The sequence below is a fragment of the Microcaecilia unicolor genome, chromosome 10, assembly GCF_901765095.1.
Source record: "Microcaecilia unicolor chromosome 10, aMicUni1.1, whole genome shotgun sequence".
NCBI classification, from domain to species: domain Eukaryota; kingdom Metazoa; phylum Chordata; class Amphibia; order Gymnophiona; family Siphonopidae; genus Microcaecilia; species Microcaecilia unicolor.
Genome location: NC_044040.1, coordinates 145,319,312 through 145,337,051, shown reverse-complemented (window position 1 = coordinate 145,337,051; position 17,740 = coordinate 145,319,312). Strand labels below are relative to the sequence as shown.

Genomic DNA, 17,740 nt, shown 5'->3' with positions numbered 1-17,740 from the left:
CAGAACTCTAGCTTGTAGCCGTCTCTGATGACTTCCAGCACCCAAGCGTCTGAAGTTATTGTGGTCCACTCGCCCATAAACGAGGACAGCCGTCCTCCAATCTGCACTGGGGTGTGGACCCAGGCCCCGTCATTGGGTACGAGACCCTGGGGGAGGACCGGAGGGAGCACCTCCGGGACGGCGGTCTCTGCAAAAGGAATGCTGCTTGGGGGAGAAGCTCCTCTTGAAGGAAGAGGGGGCAGAGGAGCCCGACCTGCCCGGGCGGTACCGACGGGCTTCCTGAAACCGTCCTCTGGAGGTACCAGGGCGAGTACTAGCCCGAGCCCTGACCTCTGGTAACTTCTTGCCCTTAGACGTGCCGAGATCGGTCACGATTTTGTCCAGCTCGACCCCAAAGAGCAGCTTGCCTTTAAAAGGCAATCTAGCCAGGCGGGATTTAGAGGCGTGGTCAGCAGACCAATGTTTCTGCCAAAGCCACCGCCGCGTAGAGATTGTCTGAGCCATGCCTTTCGCTGAGGCCCTCAAGACATCATACAGCAAGTCTGCCAAATAGGCTAAGCCCGATTCCAGGGCCGGCCAATCAGCCCTCAAGGAAAGATCCGAGGGGAAAGCCCGCTGCACCATAGTCAGGCACACCCTGGCCACATAGGAGCCGCAAATTGAGGCCTGCAAACTTAAAGCAGCTGCCTCAAAGGACGACCTTAAGGCCGCCTCCAATCTTCTGTCTTGGGCGTCCTTTAGGGCCGTGCCACCTTCCACCGGCAACGCCGTTTTCTTAGTCACCGCAGTGATTAAAGAATCCACGGTAGGCCACAGATAGGCCTCACGTTCACTTTCAGTCAAAGGATAGAGGCGGGACATAGCCCTAGCCACTTTAAGGCTCGCTTCCGGGACATCCCATTGAGCCGCAATTAAGGTGTGCATGGCATCATGCACGTGGAAGGTTCTAGGCGGGCGCTTCGTCCCCAGCATAATGGCAGAGCCAACAGGGGCTGAGGGAGAGACGTCCTCCGGAGAGGAAATCTTCAAAGTGTCCATGGCCTGTACCAAGAGGTTGGACAAATCCTCTGAGCTAAAAAGCCGCGCTGCAGAGGGGTCATCCGCTCCATCCGAGCGGGGATACGTCTCCTCCAAGGAATCCGCAAAGGACCGTTGGGAGACCTCAGATACGCTGCCCTCATCTACATCGGAGGAGACAAAGTCCTCCAAGGCCTGGGAATCAACCCGAGGGCGTTTACCTCTGGGAACCTCAACCTCTTTACCAGACGAGGGAGCAGGGGCAGCGTTTTGCATAAGGAAGGCCTGATGCAGCAGCAAAACAAACTCGGGGGAGAAACCCCCCAGACTGTGTATTTCCGCAGCCTGGGCAACAGCCCTAAACGCACCCTCAACCGGCGCTCGCAAGAGCGGGGGAGAGACATGCTGCGCATCCAAGATGGCATCCGGCGCGACACTCCGCGAAGGAGACGCGCGGGAAGAACGGCGCTTAACTTTAGCCGCTTTTGTGCCGTCGCCCAAATTAAGGGCGTTCATGGCATTAATGTCTCCAACCTCAAGGGCGGCCCAAGAAGAAGCCGTCCGAGCCGCGTGGCCGGCCAAGATGGCGGAGGCGAGGAGCGGGGGATGGGCGTTTATGGCGGGAAAAATCGCCACGCCGGAGGAAGGACCGGGACATTCATCGGCCACGAAACTGTCACCCAACAAGGGCGAATCAGGCTTTAAGACCCCCGCATCCCCTCTAGAAGCGCCCAAGCGATCCGGGGAGCGACTCTTTACGCCCTCGCCCTCCGACGCCATATGCCACGTGGAGATAAATCGGGGAACCCCCTGCCCGCTATAAAAAGGTAAAAATTACCTGCTGTCCGCTCCGAGCTGTAACGACCTGGTGTCCCAGTGAGTAGCTGCAATAACGTTTAAATAAACGTCGAAATAAACGCCTTTAAGGACGTTCAAAATTTTTTTTTTTTTTTAACGGAGCCAGCGGGAGGGGGGAGAAAAGGAGGGACCTGGCACCACCAGGTTTGCACTTGCTCAAAAGAGCCCTCAACCCCAGGCACTCAACAAAACCTAAAAATTAGGCTTGGAGGCCTAGCCAGAGCTGCTGCTGTGTGTGACCACCACCTGCTGAGATAGAGAACATACTGGGGAGTTTCCGGCAGCACATGACCACATATAGGGAGGCAAAAGTTTGCTCTCTATCTCCACCTGCTGGTAGATGGACACAACCCACCAGTCTATGGATTGATCAGCTTGATGATATGGAAGGTGGTCTTCTTAGTCACCGCTATAAACAGGGAGCCCACCTTGGGAAACTGCAATTTATCTCTCTCCTCGGGAACTAACGGGTAGAGGCAAGCCATGGCTCTTCCCACTTTCATCCCTGAGACCCATTCTGCTGAAATTAGGTCCGGATGCATCAGAAGACCTCAGAAGGACCTCTAAGCCCCCTCATGATTGATAAAGATAGAACTTCTGACGCTGAAGCATAAGGCTCCTCAATGGAAAGCACCCCTAGTGCCTCAAAAATAAGAGTAGAGCTCCTCTTTATGAAACCACCTCAGTACTTTTGGATCATCCCCCTCCTCTACTGGCTCTTCAACGACGACTCCTCTCAATAGACTGAGGCCACATCAGATAAGGAGGGAGAAGCAGGGATAGCCTCATCTTCCCACTCTTGGAGGTCTAAACGAGATCTCTTATTTGCTGAAGGTGCAACAGGGCAAGAAACTGAAGTGTCAGTAAACAGGCCTGGTGCAAAAGCAATATAAAACTATCCCTATGCAGCTGAATGCTCTGTCGGACCCGAGGCTGTAAAATGGCAGCTGTGCTCCACACATGATCAGCCAGAGTCTGTCCTCACTGCCCCTGAGCCCCAACTAAATGGCACCTGTTCCCGGGCTCTCCTGCATCAAACTGCACAATGGCCCTACCAGAGAGTCCGAAGACCCCAGCATATTAAGATGCTGTGTCGAATCCCAAAATGTGCTGCCGCCAACCTTTTTCTCTGCGTTTCGTGGGATTCCCGGCTGGCACACAGTATAACGCTACAACACCGGTCGGTGGGTCCCACAGCAGGACCACCACTTAACTGCTTCCACAGGAGTCACCATTCACTTCAACTGTCACCAGCACAAGGATCCCTCCCCTGTACCAAGCAGAACTCGTTGCCCTCCAAGAAGTTCTGAGTCAAAACTTTAGTCTGACTTACCACTGATTGCTCTCACCAAGCTCACAGTCTCCAGAAGTCTTACCACTGATGAGAAAAGATCTGGACTGATACTCTGGTTCCACACTCTCAGCGAACCTCTTTCCTTCTCTTCCCCCCCCCCCTTTTTTTTGTTTTAAATTTGTTAAGGTTGTTGTGCTGGAAAAGGAGAGTCCCACAGGAAACAGGGGACAGGTGAAGGGAGGGAAAAAGTTAATTTGCGGGACACCACAGACAGGAATCTGAAGACCTCCAGATATGACTCTGCAGGCTCAGCTCAGTTTTCAGTTCTGTTCCTCCACCTGCTGGTTGATGGACACAAACTATCCCACAGGTTCTGGAATAGTAACAGAAGTCTCTTTTGCAGCAATACAACCATGAACCATTTATGTTAAGTGTTTACCAACTTCTTGGCATAACAGCACAAGCTCTTTCAAGTTGGCTGGGGATTATTATTGCCTACAATCTTACAAAAAAGGGGGGGAAAAACCAATTCAGTTGGAGTATATAAACAACATTGTACCACACTAAACTCCAACTTATATATGCAAATATTTATTATAAATACTTATGCCTTATACCAACTTGTAACTACCCTGTGGAGGACTTGCCCATTCACCAGATACTAGTGAAACCTATACAATGAAAACAGCAGTGCTGACAATTCCTGTGTGTAACAGTTCCTATATGCCAAGGAGGAGCGACATAATCAGCTGCTGAAAATTAACTAACAAAAGGTCACACAGTGGATGTTTGTAAACAGCAATGCTGACAATTTCTGTGTGCATATGCCAAGGAGGAGCGACTAATCAGCTGCTGAAAATTGACTAACAAAGGATCACACAGTGGATGTCGTTATACAGCACATTACAGCAGTGGACATTATTGAGTGCTATGAACTGTCTGCCTCACTAATGTGATGAAGCAGGATTTTTTTCATGTATAATGGTTTGATATTTAAATTTCTAAAGACATTTTAGATAACTAGTACATAGGGTGAGTGGTGGTCGAAAGGTGATGAATGAGTGTTTTAATGTTTAAAGTTAATAGCTGGTATAAGGCATAAGTATTTATAATAAAGAGATATTTGCATATATAAGTTGGAGTTTAGTGTGGTGCAATGGGGATTATTATTGCCACATTATTTCCTACTGGATTCCAGTCTGGACTTTGACCCGACCATCAAACACTGACTTTTTTTCTTGCTGATCCACTGCATTGTTGCTGTTGTTTTGAACATAAGTTAACTGTACTACTTAAAGGTAAATGTTTCCTCAGTCCCAGGTCTTACTTCCCCTCGATCCCCACTATTCCAAAGCATCCCCAGAACATAATGCAGCTATCACTATGCTTTAATGTTAGGAATGTGCTATGTTCGTTTCATGCCACACATATTCCATAGTATTGAGACCAAAAGTTTCACCTCAATCTTATCATACCACAAAACTTTCTGCTAAAGGCATGTAGTGTTCTTTTTAAGTGTTTCTTTGCAAATGTTATGCAACACTTTACGTTTCTTCAACAGTGACTTCCTTCTTGCCACCCTATCTATAAACAATCTATATAGGGATCTTGAAATTCAAGAACAATGCATATTTCCCTGTCTCGGTCAGAGAGCAACATGTTGCATAACATTTGCAAAGAAACACTTAAAAAGAATGCAGTTCTTTTAAAGCAATCTTAAGCCTCACAGTGATGTTCCTCAGCAGCCTGGAAAAGAGACGGAAAGAGATGAGGGGAGATATGATTGAGGTCTACAAAATCCTGAGTTATGTAGAACGAGAAGTAGTAAATCAATTTTTTACTCATTTCAAATGTACAAAGACTAGGGGACATTCGAGGAAGTTACATAGAAATACTTTTAAAACAAATAGGAGGAAATATTTTTTCACTCAACGAATAGTTAAGCTCTGGAACTCTTTGCCGGAGGATGTGGTAACAGTGGTTAGCGTATCTGGGTTTAAAAAGGTTTTAACAAGTTCCTGGAGGAACTACTGAGACAGACATGGGAAAGCAACTCCTTGCCCTGGATTTTGTAGCATGGAATGTTGCCACGATTTGGGTGACCTGACTTAGCCACTGTTGGAAACAGGATACTGGGCTAGATGGACCATTGGTCCCAGTATTGCTATTCTTATGTTCCTTAAGTCAGGGCTGCTGACTTTTGAAGGACAGCCTGATCAAGGCACTGTCTTGATGGTGCCAAACTCTCTGCTTTATTATGCTTCATTTAACAGTACTCCAAGAGATATTCAAAACATATTTAAATTCTCTTATAGCCTTCCCCCAAATTTGCACCTTTTAAACTTTATCCCAAATTCTTTTGACAGGTTGATATGTTTGTTTTATGAAGTGAATTTGAAGCAAACAGCTTGATTCTTCTACTACTATGACTGAATAAAAGTGGGCTTTATTTAACTTATGCACCTCAAGGAAATTTTGGGAAAAAGTTAATTTAGACTTCCTATGTCAGAGTGTGAAGACTTATGCAACTGAGAATTTGTTTTTTTTTTACTCTTTGCATATTGTTCTTTCACAGTGAAAACATAACATATGCTGTGATCAGTGAAAAACTACTTTAGTGCATTTTGAATAGTATTTTTTAGGCAGAAGAATGTAAAACAAACAAAAATGTGAAGGCATTTGTAAGACTGTATAATCGTGAAAGGGAAAACAAAAGCTAACTGGTGAAGTTTATGGCTCAAGCTTTTATCAACAAGACAGATCTCTTTCAAAGTAAAGTGTAGGAAAGGTAAGCTCTTTGAGCAGGGACTGTCTTTCTTCTCTGTTTGTGCAGCGCTGCGTACACTTTGTAGCGCTATATAAATGCTAAATAGTAGTAGTAGTAGGAAGGGTAGTACTTACTGTTCTAAGGACAATGGTTCCTTTGCAGCTTCTGCAAGCTCCTTCTGTAGCCGGGCCTGCTGCCTTCTAGGAATAAAAAGAAGCAATGTACATTTTCTGAAGACTAGACAAGACAATCTTTCTGTACTCCTCCAGCTTAGAAGGTAATTTTTTCACAGAACAGGAAAGGAACAAGTGTCACACTTTTTTTTTTTTTAAGGTGGCATGTACATTATTGTGCCTTTATCAGATTACTCCTAGGAAAATAGACAGTGGACTTCACAAATTGCTCCCAGGTGCATAGCTCCCTTACCTTGGGTGCTGAGCCCCCCAAAACTCACTCCCCACAACTGTGCAACACTACCATAGCCCATAAAGAGTAACGGGGGGCACCTAGATGTGGGTACAGTGGGTTTCGGAGGGCTCCCATTTACCACCACAAATGTAACAGGTGGGGGGAATGGGCCTGGGTCCGCCTGCCTGAAGAGCACTGCAGTACGCACTAAAAACTGCTCCAGGGACCTGCATAGTGCTGTGATGGAGCTGGGTATGACATCTGAGGCTGGCATAGAGGCTGGCAAAAAAATGTTTTTTAATTTTTTTTGGGGTGGGAGGGGGTTAGTGACCACTGGGGGAGTAAGGGGAGGTGATCCCCGATTCCCTCCGGTGGGCATCTGGTCAGTTTGGACACCTTTCCAAGGCTTGGTCGTGAACAAAAAGGGACCAAGTAAAGTCGGCCAAATGCTCGTCAGGGCCAGCCTTCTTTTTTCCATTATCGGCCGAGGATGGCCATCTCTTAACCACACCCGTCCCGCCTTCGGTACACTGCCGACACGCCCCCTTGATCTTTGGCTGTCAATGCGATGGTAAGCAGTTGAAGCCGGCCAAAATCAGCTTTCGATTTTACCGATTTGGCCGGCCATCTCCCGATTTGTGTCGGAAGATGGCCGCCCTTCTCCTTTGAAAATAAGCAGGATAGTAACATAGTAGATGATGGAAGAAAAAGACCTGCACGGTCCATCCAGTCTGCCCAACAAGATAAACTCATATGTGCTACTTTTTGTGTATACTTTACCTTGATTTGTACCTGCCATTTTCAGGGCACAGACTGTAGAAGTCTGCCCAGCCCTAGCCCCGTCTCCCAACCACCAGCCCCGCCTCCCACCACCGGCTCTGCCACCCAATCTCCGCTAAGCTTCTGAGGATCCATACCTTTTGACCAGGATTCCTTTATGTTTATCCCACGCGTGTCTCAATTCCATTACTGTTTTCATCTCCACCACCTCCCACGGGAGGGCATTCCAAGTATCCACCACTCTCTCCATGAAAAAATACTTCCTGACATTTTTCTTGAGTCTGCCCCCTTCAATCTCATTTCATATCCTCTAGTTCTACCGCCTTCCCATCTATGAAAAGGTTCATTTGCGGATTAATACCTTTCAAATATTTGAACGTCTGTATCATATCTCCTGTTTCTCCTTTTCTCCAGGGTATACACATGTTCAGGTCAGCAAATCTCTCTTCAAACGTCTTGTAACGCAAATCCCATACCATTCTCGTAGCTTTTCTTTGCACCGCTTCAATTCTTTTACATCCTTAGCAAGATACGGCCTCCAAAACTGAACACAATACTCCAGGTGGGGCCTCACCAACGACTTATACAGGGGCATTAAAACCTCTTTTCTTCTGCTGGTCACACCTCTCTCTATACAGCCTAGCAACCTTCTAGCTACAGCCACCGCCTTGTCACACTGTTTCGTCACTTTCAGATCCTCAGATACTATCACCCCAAGATCCCTCTCCCCGTCCGTACATATCAGACTCTCACCGCCTAACACATATGTCTCCCATGAATTTCTACTCCCTAAGTGCATCACTTTGCATTTCTTCGCATTGAATTTTAATTGCTCTTTCAAATTGGCTGGAGATCAGTGTAGACAGCAGTCTTCAAGTCTTGCCATTGATTTTTTGTTGTATTCAGTTCTGGACTGAATGACTGGGCCACCAAAGGATATTTATTTTCTTCTTGCTGAGCTACTCCCATTGCTGTTTCACTGTCCTTGTGATGGGTGAATGTTCTCCACAGTCCCAGATGTACAGCAGACTGAAATAAGTTTTCCTCCAGGATCTTAGGGAACATCCAGCCTCCCTGCCCCCACTACTGCAAACTATGCACACAATATAATACTGCAATTCAATGCTTTATTGTAGGGATGGTGTCAGCAGAATGACAAACTATTTCATACCACATAGCATTCAGTATCAAGATTTTACATGCCCCACATTGGTCTCAAAGTCTTCTCTCACATGGGTGCAATATCCTCTAAGACAGGGCTTGACAAAGTTTCTTAGGATCTAGAAGCCAGACTTGTAATGAGCCAGCGCACACATGCACACACACATACCCACCCACCCAAAGCTCTATGTCTGCCTCCCACCCAGTATGGACACACCCACAGATCTATCAATCACCACCTCATATACCCTCCTGTGGCATACACTCCCTTCCCAACAGTAGCTGTTTCCCAATGATGACCCCCCCCCCCCCCCACCCGCAAACTGAACTCTCAATCCTGCTCTCCACTTCTCCACCTGCACACACCTCCCCAGCTCCTTCACACTGACACCAGCTTTCACTCCCCATCCCACAGCAATACTAGAAAAACAAAAACAGAAATGAAAGAGATGCACATTTCCCAAAGATGACATGGTCTAACTAATTCATTTTTTTCTACCTTTGTAGCCTAAGCATTTTATTTTTCCATTCGATTTGGTCTCTCTTCTGCTTTTCCTGCCTTCCCAGGGTCTCCTGTCCATCTAACATTTATGCTCTCTCCAAGTCTGTCATTCATTTTCTCGCCACATCCCTGTCCTCTTCGGCATCTCTCCTCATTGTCCCTGTTCCTATCTTCTCCCCATGTTCAGCATCTGCTCTTTTAGTGTCCCTTTCCTCCCCTTACATTCAGCATTGCCACTATGTCCCTATCCTTCCCCTTGTGATCAACAATGCCTCTTGGTGTTCCTATTCCATCCCTTTTCCACCACTGCCCTGTGTCCCTGTCTCTATTCTTACTCCATGCCCAACATCTCTTGTCTGTGCCCTGTCCCTCCCCTCTCTTCCTTTCCTCCCACATCCAGCATCTCTCCCTCCCTCCCTCATGGTCTGGCATAACTCCCTCTCTCTGTCTGCGGGTCCAGCATCTCACCTCTTCTGCTCCAAACCCTGATCTAGTCTGTCTCTTCTCCCCCAGTCTGATCTCTCTCTCTTTTTTCAACCCTCCTTGTGCTCCCCTTCCTGACAGGTCTAGCACATCTTCATCTCTCTCCAGCCTCCAGCACAGGGTGCTATATGGCAAAACTCTGGCGTTCTCTCTATCTCCGCCTATTAGTAGAAGGACGCAACCCACTAGTCTCTGGATTGATCTGTGGCACGCTATGGAATAAGACTGTCTCCATGTTCCACTCCCATCTAATCTCAAGGATCACCATCAAGCTACAGATACAAGACCTCCTTCACTACTCCAACCAGCAGCAGAAGAAAGAATACATCTAAGCCTCAATATGATTGAGTTCATACCTATCCAGTGTAATTAATAATTCGGGCTAACAATATTTTGTGGCACAGTTCCCTTGTACAAGATCCCTAAACTGAAGCTAAAATTATTGCAATGCCTGTACAGTATTGTAAATAAACTTATTCTGTATCTGAGAATAAGAATCTAGTCCTTATGTTCTGAGTATATTTTCTTAAACATTGTACAGTGCAGGTAAGTGCAATTTCCCAACATATATATTAAATTCCTTTTACATAATTAAAATCTATAAAAACACAAAAGGTTATATTTATTTCATTTCCAGCAACACCCCCCCCCCCACCCCCATCTCTCTCTCTCAGAGACCTCTCTAGTTCTTTTAAAGTAATCCTAGGTCTCTCAGTGGCCTTCCTCAGCAATTTCCTTAAATCATGGCCACTGATTCTGGAGGAATGGCCTGATCAAGGCTGTCTTGGTGTTGTCAAACATTTCCACTTTGCAATGATGGACCCATCAGTATTCCAGGGATATTCAGAAACTGTTTTACACCTTTGTTCTACCTATAGTTTAAATAACTTTACACAGAGTTTTTTCAGCATTTTTGTGTTCAACAAGTTTGGCCTTTTCTTCAAAATGACGTAATAGAATGGAAACAGTTTGATTCTTCATCCAGGAGTATTCCAATCAGGTCATCTACTGTGACTGGACACATGTGGATTCTATTTAATGTACAACGGTCCATATTAAAGAAGAAGAAAAACCAGATGTTCCAGAATAGTCTTAGTTGGTTTTCTTTGTTTTGTTTTTTTTACTACTCATATAATTGTTCTTTGACACAGAGGTCCAGATGCACTAAACCTTAACGACCCTTTAACAAAGAAATTCTTAACTGTTGCATGCATTAAAGGCCTTTTTCCGACAAAGCAAGCAGGTAACGAAAACGGAATACAAACAAGTAACGATTCCGACAATACAGACGATTACACCGAATCATTTACCGCGACATATTAAACGTATGGTCAGAGCAGTCGTAAAGGCCTGAGCTGTCATCTCCCCGCTTCCCCATGCACCTTAAAATTCCAAGCTGGCATGTTGAAAAACAAAATAAACAACACAAACATGTGGCTCCCCGCTTCCCTCTGCATACAATAGAAATGAAACAAAAACAAAATCAAAAAAGGACCGGGAGGGGTTAAGGGCGCTCATCAGGAGCGTCCTGTATGGACGGCCTTGCCCCCCCCCCCCCCCCCGAGGTCGACGCTGCTCCCCGCTTCCGCATGCATTAAATAAAAAATAAAAACAAAAAAACAAAGTTTAGCAGCCCCGGTCCCCCTCCCTTCCTCTCTCTGTTTTTCTCCTTCTCCCACAGCTCCGCCTCCTGCCATCCTCCGCCCCCGTGCCCCGCCCCTCTGAGCTCCTCGTCGCCGCTCCCCCCTCCGCTTTACCGGCCCGCGCAGCGCCTCTCACCTGTGTGTGAAGGTGCTGCACAGGCAAGAACAGCTGATCGGCGATCAGTGCTGCCTTCTCTGACGTCCCTCTGTTCTTCCTGGGCCCGCCCTCCGCTGACGTGAGGTGGGCAGGCCCAGGAAGAACAGAGGGACGTCAGAGAAGGCAGCACTGATCGCCGATCAGCTGTTCTTGACTGTGCAGCTCCTTCACCCAGAGGTGAGAGGTGCTGCGCGGGCTGGTAAACCGGAGGGGGGTTCTGGTAGAGGAGGGGAGCGGCGACGATGAGCTCAGAGGGGCGGGGCACAGGGGCGGAGGATGGAGCTGTGGCAGAAGGAGAAAAACAGAGAGAGGAAGGGAGGTGGACCGGGGCTGCTAAACTTTGGTTTTTTGTTTTTATTTTTTATTTAATACATGCGGAAGCGGGGAGCAGCGGCGACCTCGGGGGGGGGGGGGGGGGGGGGGGGGGGGGGGGGGGGGGCAAGGGCGTCCATACAGGACGCTCCTGACAAGCGCCTTTGCCCCTTTTATTTTCAACGTGTTTTTTTTTTTGGGGGGGGGGGGGGGTTTGACGTTTGTGGCATGCACAGAGCAGCCAGCATAACGCTTGGCTGCTCTGCGCATGCTTTACAGGCAGATTAACGACGGGGATTACACTTCTGTAATGCATTCGACTTTCAAATACCGAACCGAACATGTGAGACTTCTGTTTTTAGTGCATTCTTCGTTTTTTCAACTTCGGTAAGGACTTTTACGTTTTTTATTTTTTTAACGTATGGTTCATGCATCTGGGCCAGAGTGTAGAGTATTTTGTACAGATACATTTTGAATTGTATTTTTTGGCCAGCAGAATATAAAAAAAAAAAAAATGTACAACGCTATGACAACTTTTGCAAGGCACTATACAAAGAAGGAGAAACAAAATTAACTCAGCATGTACAATAGGCAGTGAACCCTAGCTTTCTTAGCATAATTAGTTGGCTAAATAGAATTGGGTTCATCAATAACTGGGTAACAAGTAAACCATCCCGCAGAGTAAATCTGCACTTAGTTTGGGCATCTTGTCCTATATAAAAGTCTAATAAGGTTTTGAGTTTGGTCTTTACTGTGGAAGTTATTGTAAACTCATCAGGCAATATCAAAAGAAATTTCAGAAGACCGCTGGAAAAAAAAAAGTCATTGATGCTAATCCATCTGGACAAGGTTACAAGACCATTTCTAAGCATCTGGAGTTTCATCAGTCCACTGTCAGTATACAAACAGAAAATGTTTAAGAAAACAATGACTCTATCCTGCAAAAATTACCCCCAAAACAAAGCAAAAAATCTACAAAGTCACAAATAACTTCAGACTTAACATTTAAAAATCTGCAAACCTTTCTTTGGTGTGGCTGACATGAATTTTCACATGTCAGCCACCAGGAAAAAAATAACTAAATGGGGTTCATAGGAGGATAGCTAGGAAGAAATAGTTCACTATACAGTCCATTGCTGCCCATCTCAGGTTCACCAAAGAGTTTTAGGTAACTCACAAAACTTCTAGAACAATGTTCTCTAGCTACATGAGTCAGAATTATTTCTGCTCATAAAATATTTTGTTTGGTCAAAATCAAACACAGCCTTCCAAAAGAACCTCACCAGGATTGTCAAGCTTAGCAGTGGAGCAATCAATATCGGGGGAGGGAACATTGTGCATGTGCACTGCTCAAACATGGATGTACATGTGAGGTGAAGGCATTTTGTAGATGACCCATAAATGTAGGCATTAATAAAGAAACACGGTTCATGTCATCAATAAGAGGTTGCTTCTTATACCCCTTCTTGAGGTCGATTGCACTTCCTTTCACATGCTTCACTTGCTGTGCCGTTCATTCCTTCTGTTCTAGTAATTTGCTTTTTGGCTGTCACCACACATTGAGCAGAGGACTTCAAATGTGTCATTGCTGAGGCCTAGTTCCTTTTCCTGGCTGGTGACTTACCCCAAAATTCTATAATAAATGACACTTAAAATTGCATGTGCAAATTTGGGCATGAATCCAATTTGTAAGGCAATTTGAGCCAACTGATGCTGATAATTGGGTGCTAATAATCAATTATTGGCACTAATTTGCATTAACTGAAATTTACTTGTACACTTTCAGCTGTGGGGATCTATGTGTAAATTTTACACGTAGCTCGAAAAAGGGGGCGTGTCCACGGGAGGGTCATGGATCGATCAAGGGCATTCCTGCAATTTATGCACACTATTATAGAATAAGGGGGATCCATGCCTGATTTAGATGTGAGGATTTACACTAGAGATTACTTGGTGCTAAGTGTATTCTATAAACGGCCTAACTTTCAGTACAGTTGATACAGCAGCGCTTGGTGCCAAAAAAAATAATGCACTATTTACAGAATTTGGTCACATATATGCAACCTAGCATCATCTAGCTACAATTAGGATCATTCTTCCCTATGTGCACCACTTTGCACCTGTCTATATTAAACTCCCACCTTCTCATGAATGCCCAGCCTCTCATTTGCAAGGTTCTCCTGTAATTTCTTAAAATCTGCTTGTGATGTAACAACTTTGAATAATTTTGTGTTATCTGGTCACTAACTCACTATTCCTTTATTTTACAAAGCATTGGCACCGCTACAGATTCCTGGGGACATTCCACTATTCATCTTTCTCCACTAAGAAAATTGTCCATTTTAACTCTCTGTTTTCCACCTTTTAGTTAGCTCCCAGTCCACAAAAGGACAATGCCTCCTATCAAAAGATTTTATAATTTCCTCAGGAGTCAGAGAGTTGTCAAACGCTTTCTGAAAATTCAGATGACCTCATCTTGTTTAATTTGTCAACTAGGCCACTAGACTACCTCAGAAGCCCTGGTGATCTAGTTGGGGCAGCAGCAATCCCCAGTCACTCTTACCCATGCCAGCTCAGCAATCAAAATGGCTGCCAAGTCCTCCTGTGGCAGTCCTGTGAGACTACCAGTGAAAGTCAAGGCAACCCATTTTGAGACTGGAACCAACATAGCCAAGAACGATCCCCAACACAGAATCCCTCATCTCAGTTACACATCAAAAACACAAACTGCAAATTAGAAACAAATATGCAGACCAAAAATTAAAATGGAAAACCTAAAGAAACCCTGGAATCTATTAAAAGTGAAATTTCATCTTCCATGTTGAGGACAAATTAGGTCTCAACTGAGTATTTTTCTTTCCATTAGTCCTTCCTACAACTCTAGAACCTGTGGGATAGTTGTGTCCATCAACCACCAGGAGGAGATAGAGAACTGAAAACTGAGCTTATTTCTAAAGCACTACTAGACGTACGCAGCGCTGTACACTTGAACATGAAGCGACAGTCCCTGCTCGACAGAGCTTACAATCTAATTAGGACAAACAGGACAAACAAGAGATAAGGGAATATTAAAATGAGGATGATAAAATAAGGGTTCTGAACAAGTGAATAAGGGTTAGGAGTTAAAAGCAGCATCAAAAAAGTGGGCTTTTAGCTTAGATTTGAAGACGGCCAGAGATGGAGCTAGACGTACCACTTAGGAAGTCTATTCCAGGCATATGGTGCAGCAAGATAAAAGGAACGGAGTCTGGAGTTAGCAGTGGAGGAGAAGGGTACAGATAAGAGATATTTACCCAGTGAACAGAGTTCCCGGGAAGGAATGTAGGGAGACATGAGAGTGGAGAGGTACTGAGGAGCTGCAGAGTGAATGCACTTATGGGTCAATAAGAGGAGTTTGAACTGTACGCGGAAACGGATAGGAAGCCAGTGAAGTGACTTGAGGAGAGGGTTAATATGACCATAACGACACTGGTGGAATATTAGTCGTGCAGCAGAATTTTGAACAGATTGAAGAGGAGAGAGATGGCTAAGTGGGAGACCTGTGAGAAGCAAGTTGCAGTAGTCTAAGCGAGAGGTGATAAGAGTGTGGATGAGGGTCTGGTAGTGTGCTCAGAAAGGAAAGGGCGAATTTTGCTGATATTATAGAGAAAGAAACGACAGGTTTTAGCAGTCTGCTGAATATGTGCAGAGGAGAGGGAGGAGTCAAAGATGACCCCAAGGATACGAGCTGATGAGACAGGAAGGATAAAAGAGTGTTATCCACAGAAATAGAGAATGGGGGAGGGGAGAGGTTAGTTTAGGAGGAAAGATAAGAAGGGAAAATTAGGTTCTTACCTTGGTAATTTTCTCTCCTTTAGTCATAGCAGATGAATCCATTACAAGTGGGTTGTGTCCATCAACCAGCAGGGGGAGATAGAGAGCACTGAATAACCATAGTGCCTCATGGCCACCTAGCTCCATCTGCCTCTTCAGTATTTGAAGCTTCCAAAGCAGTGTTACACCGCAAAGCATAACAACATGAACTTTCCTCACAGCGGATAAACGCCCCAGAACAGGAGCAACAATTCAAAGGAGGGACGAACTCAACCTCCTGTAACAGAACAGAAAGCCTGAAGACTGTTTTCCAACTTCTCCCAATGAGGGAACATATCTACAGGAAAAACTGAACATAAAATAAACATCAACCACATAATGAACCACTGAGGGAGGGCTCATGGATTCATCTGCTATGACTAAAGGAAAGAAAATTACCAAGGTAAGAACCTAATTTTCCCTTCCTTGTCATCAAGCAGATGAATCCATTATGAGTGGGATGAATCAAAGCAATCCCTAGATAGGATGGGAACAAGCCACACCACGCGCCAGCACTTGTGCTCCAAAATGCGCCTCTCCTGGCAGCCACATCCAACCTGTAATGTCGGGCAAAAGAGAGCTTAGAAGCCCATGTCGCTGCACTGCATATCTCTTGAAGAAAGAGTGCTCCAGTTTCAGCCCAGGAAGACAAAATCGCTCTTGTGGCATGTGCCTTAAAGGCTTCAGGCGGAGGCCGGCCAGACAGCAAATATGCTGAAAAATAGTTTCTTTGAGCCAACGAGCTATAGTGGCCTTAGAGGCTGGAGACCCTCTGCGCGGACCTGACAATAGAACAAAAAGATGGTCAGAGGTCCTGAAGCATTTGACATGCGTAGATATTGCAACAGAGCCCTTCGCACATCCAGAAGGTGCAACTGCCCAAATGATTCTGGAAATTCCTCTTTAGAAAAGGCAGGAAAATAGGCTGGTTTAGGTGAAACGCTGAAACCACCTTAGGCATGAAGGAAGGCACCGTATGTACCATAACTCCGGACTCTGAGAATTGCAGAAATGGGTCTCGACAGGACAGTGCCTGGAGCTCAGATACCCGTCTCGCCGATGTAATGGCCACCAAAAAGACGTTTTTTTAGGTCACATCCTTCTCCGAAGCTCGCCTAAGCGGCTCGAAGGGTGAACACTGAAGGGCCTTTAAAACTAACCCCAGGTTCCAGGCCGGGCAGGGAGCCCGCACGGGAGGACGGAGCCGAAGCACCCCTCTGAGAAACCGTGCCACATCCGGGCAAGCAGTCAGAGAGAGGCCAGCGACCTTCCCTTGAAAACATGCTAAGGCTGCCATTTGAACACGCAGGGAATTATAGGCCATGCCTTTTTGTAAACCATCCTGCAAAAATTAAGTATCAGCAAGACTGAAGCCCGCATGGGTGTGATCGCTTTAGAAGCACACCAAGCCTCAAATTGGCGCCAAATCCTGGCATAAGCCACGGAAGTGGAACGCTTGCGGGCCTGTAGGAGAGTGGAAATGACTTTACTGGAATAGCCCTTGTCTCTCAATTGCGCCCTCTCAATAGCCATGCCGTAAGACCAAAACGGCAGGCGTCCTCCCTGGTTACCGGTCCCTGTGACAACAGATCTGGTACCAGAGGTAACGGCCAGGGAGCCTCCACCAGCATCTGCCGGAGGTCCGCATACCACGGCCTCCTGGGCCAATCCGGGGCGATGAGAACCACCTCTCCTCGATGTAGCCGAATCCGCAGGAGAACTCGCCCTATCAAGGGCCATGGAGGTAACACATACAGGAGGCCCTCAGGCCAGGGTTGAGCCAGGGCATCCAATCCCGCCGAGCGAGGATCTCTCCGTCTGCTGTAAAAGCACGGGACTTTGGCATTTGCACTTGAGGCCATAAGATCCGCTACCGGCGTCCCCCATTTGGCATCTGCAGGAATACTTCGTCTGCAAGTTCCCACTCCACTGGGTCGATTTGATTCCTGCTTAGATAATCGGCTTCCACGTTGCTCTGACCTGCAATGTGAGCTGCTGACAGAAACTGCAGATGTAGCTTGGCCCAGTGGCATATTTGAGCGGCCTCTGCGGCCAGTGCTTGACATTGAGTGCCGCCTTGTCGATTTATATATAGATTTATATAGATTTGAAAGGCCAGAAGCGCCTGAAATATCGCTTTCAACTCCAAGCGATTGATGGACCACACCGACTCCTCGGGTGTCCAGAGACCCTGGGCACGCCTTCCCCGGCAATGTGCACCTCACCCCTTTAGGCTGGCATCTGTTACCACCAGGTACCAATCGGCGAGCGCTAGCGGCATTCCTCGCCGCAGCCTGCTGTCTGAGAGCCACCACTCCATACTGAGTCGGGCCGCGGGGAGCCATGTGAGTCTGCATTGATAATCCTGAAATATTGGAGACCATCGTTGAAGAAGGGAACACTGCAGAGGTCTCAGGTGCACTCTCGCCCATGGCACCACTTTTAAGGTGGCAGTCATCGACCCCAACAGCTGGACAATGTCCCACGCTCGTGGGCGAGGCATCCT

The 17,740-nt window shown here is 46.4% G+C and overlaps 1 protein-coding gene across 1 annotated transcript in view; it reads right to left on the bottom strand.

Moving 5' to 3' along the window:
- Positions 1–17,740, bottom strand: part of ATG16L1 (autophagy related 16 like 1) — a 303,900-nt gene that overhangs the window by 191,615 nt on the left and 94,545 nt on the right. Inside the window, 1 exon segment of the mRNA XM_030217204.1 lies at positions 6,071–6,136. Within this exon segment, the coding sequence (XP_030073064.1) occupies positions 6,071–6,136 (66 nt within the window).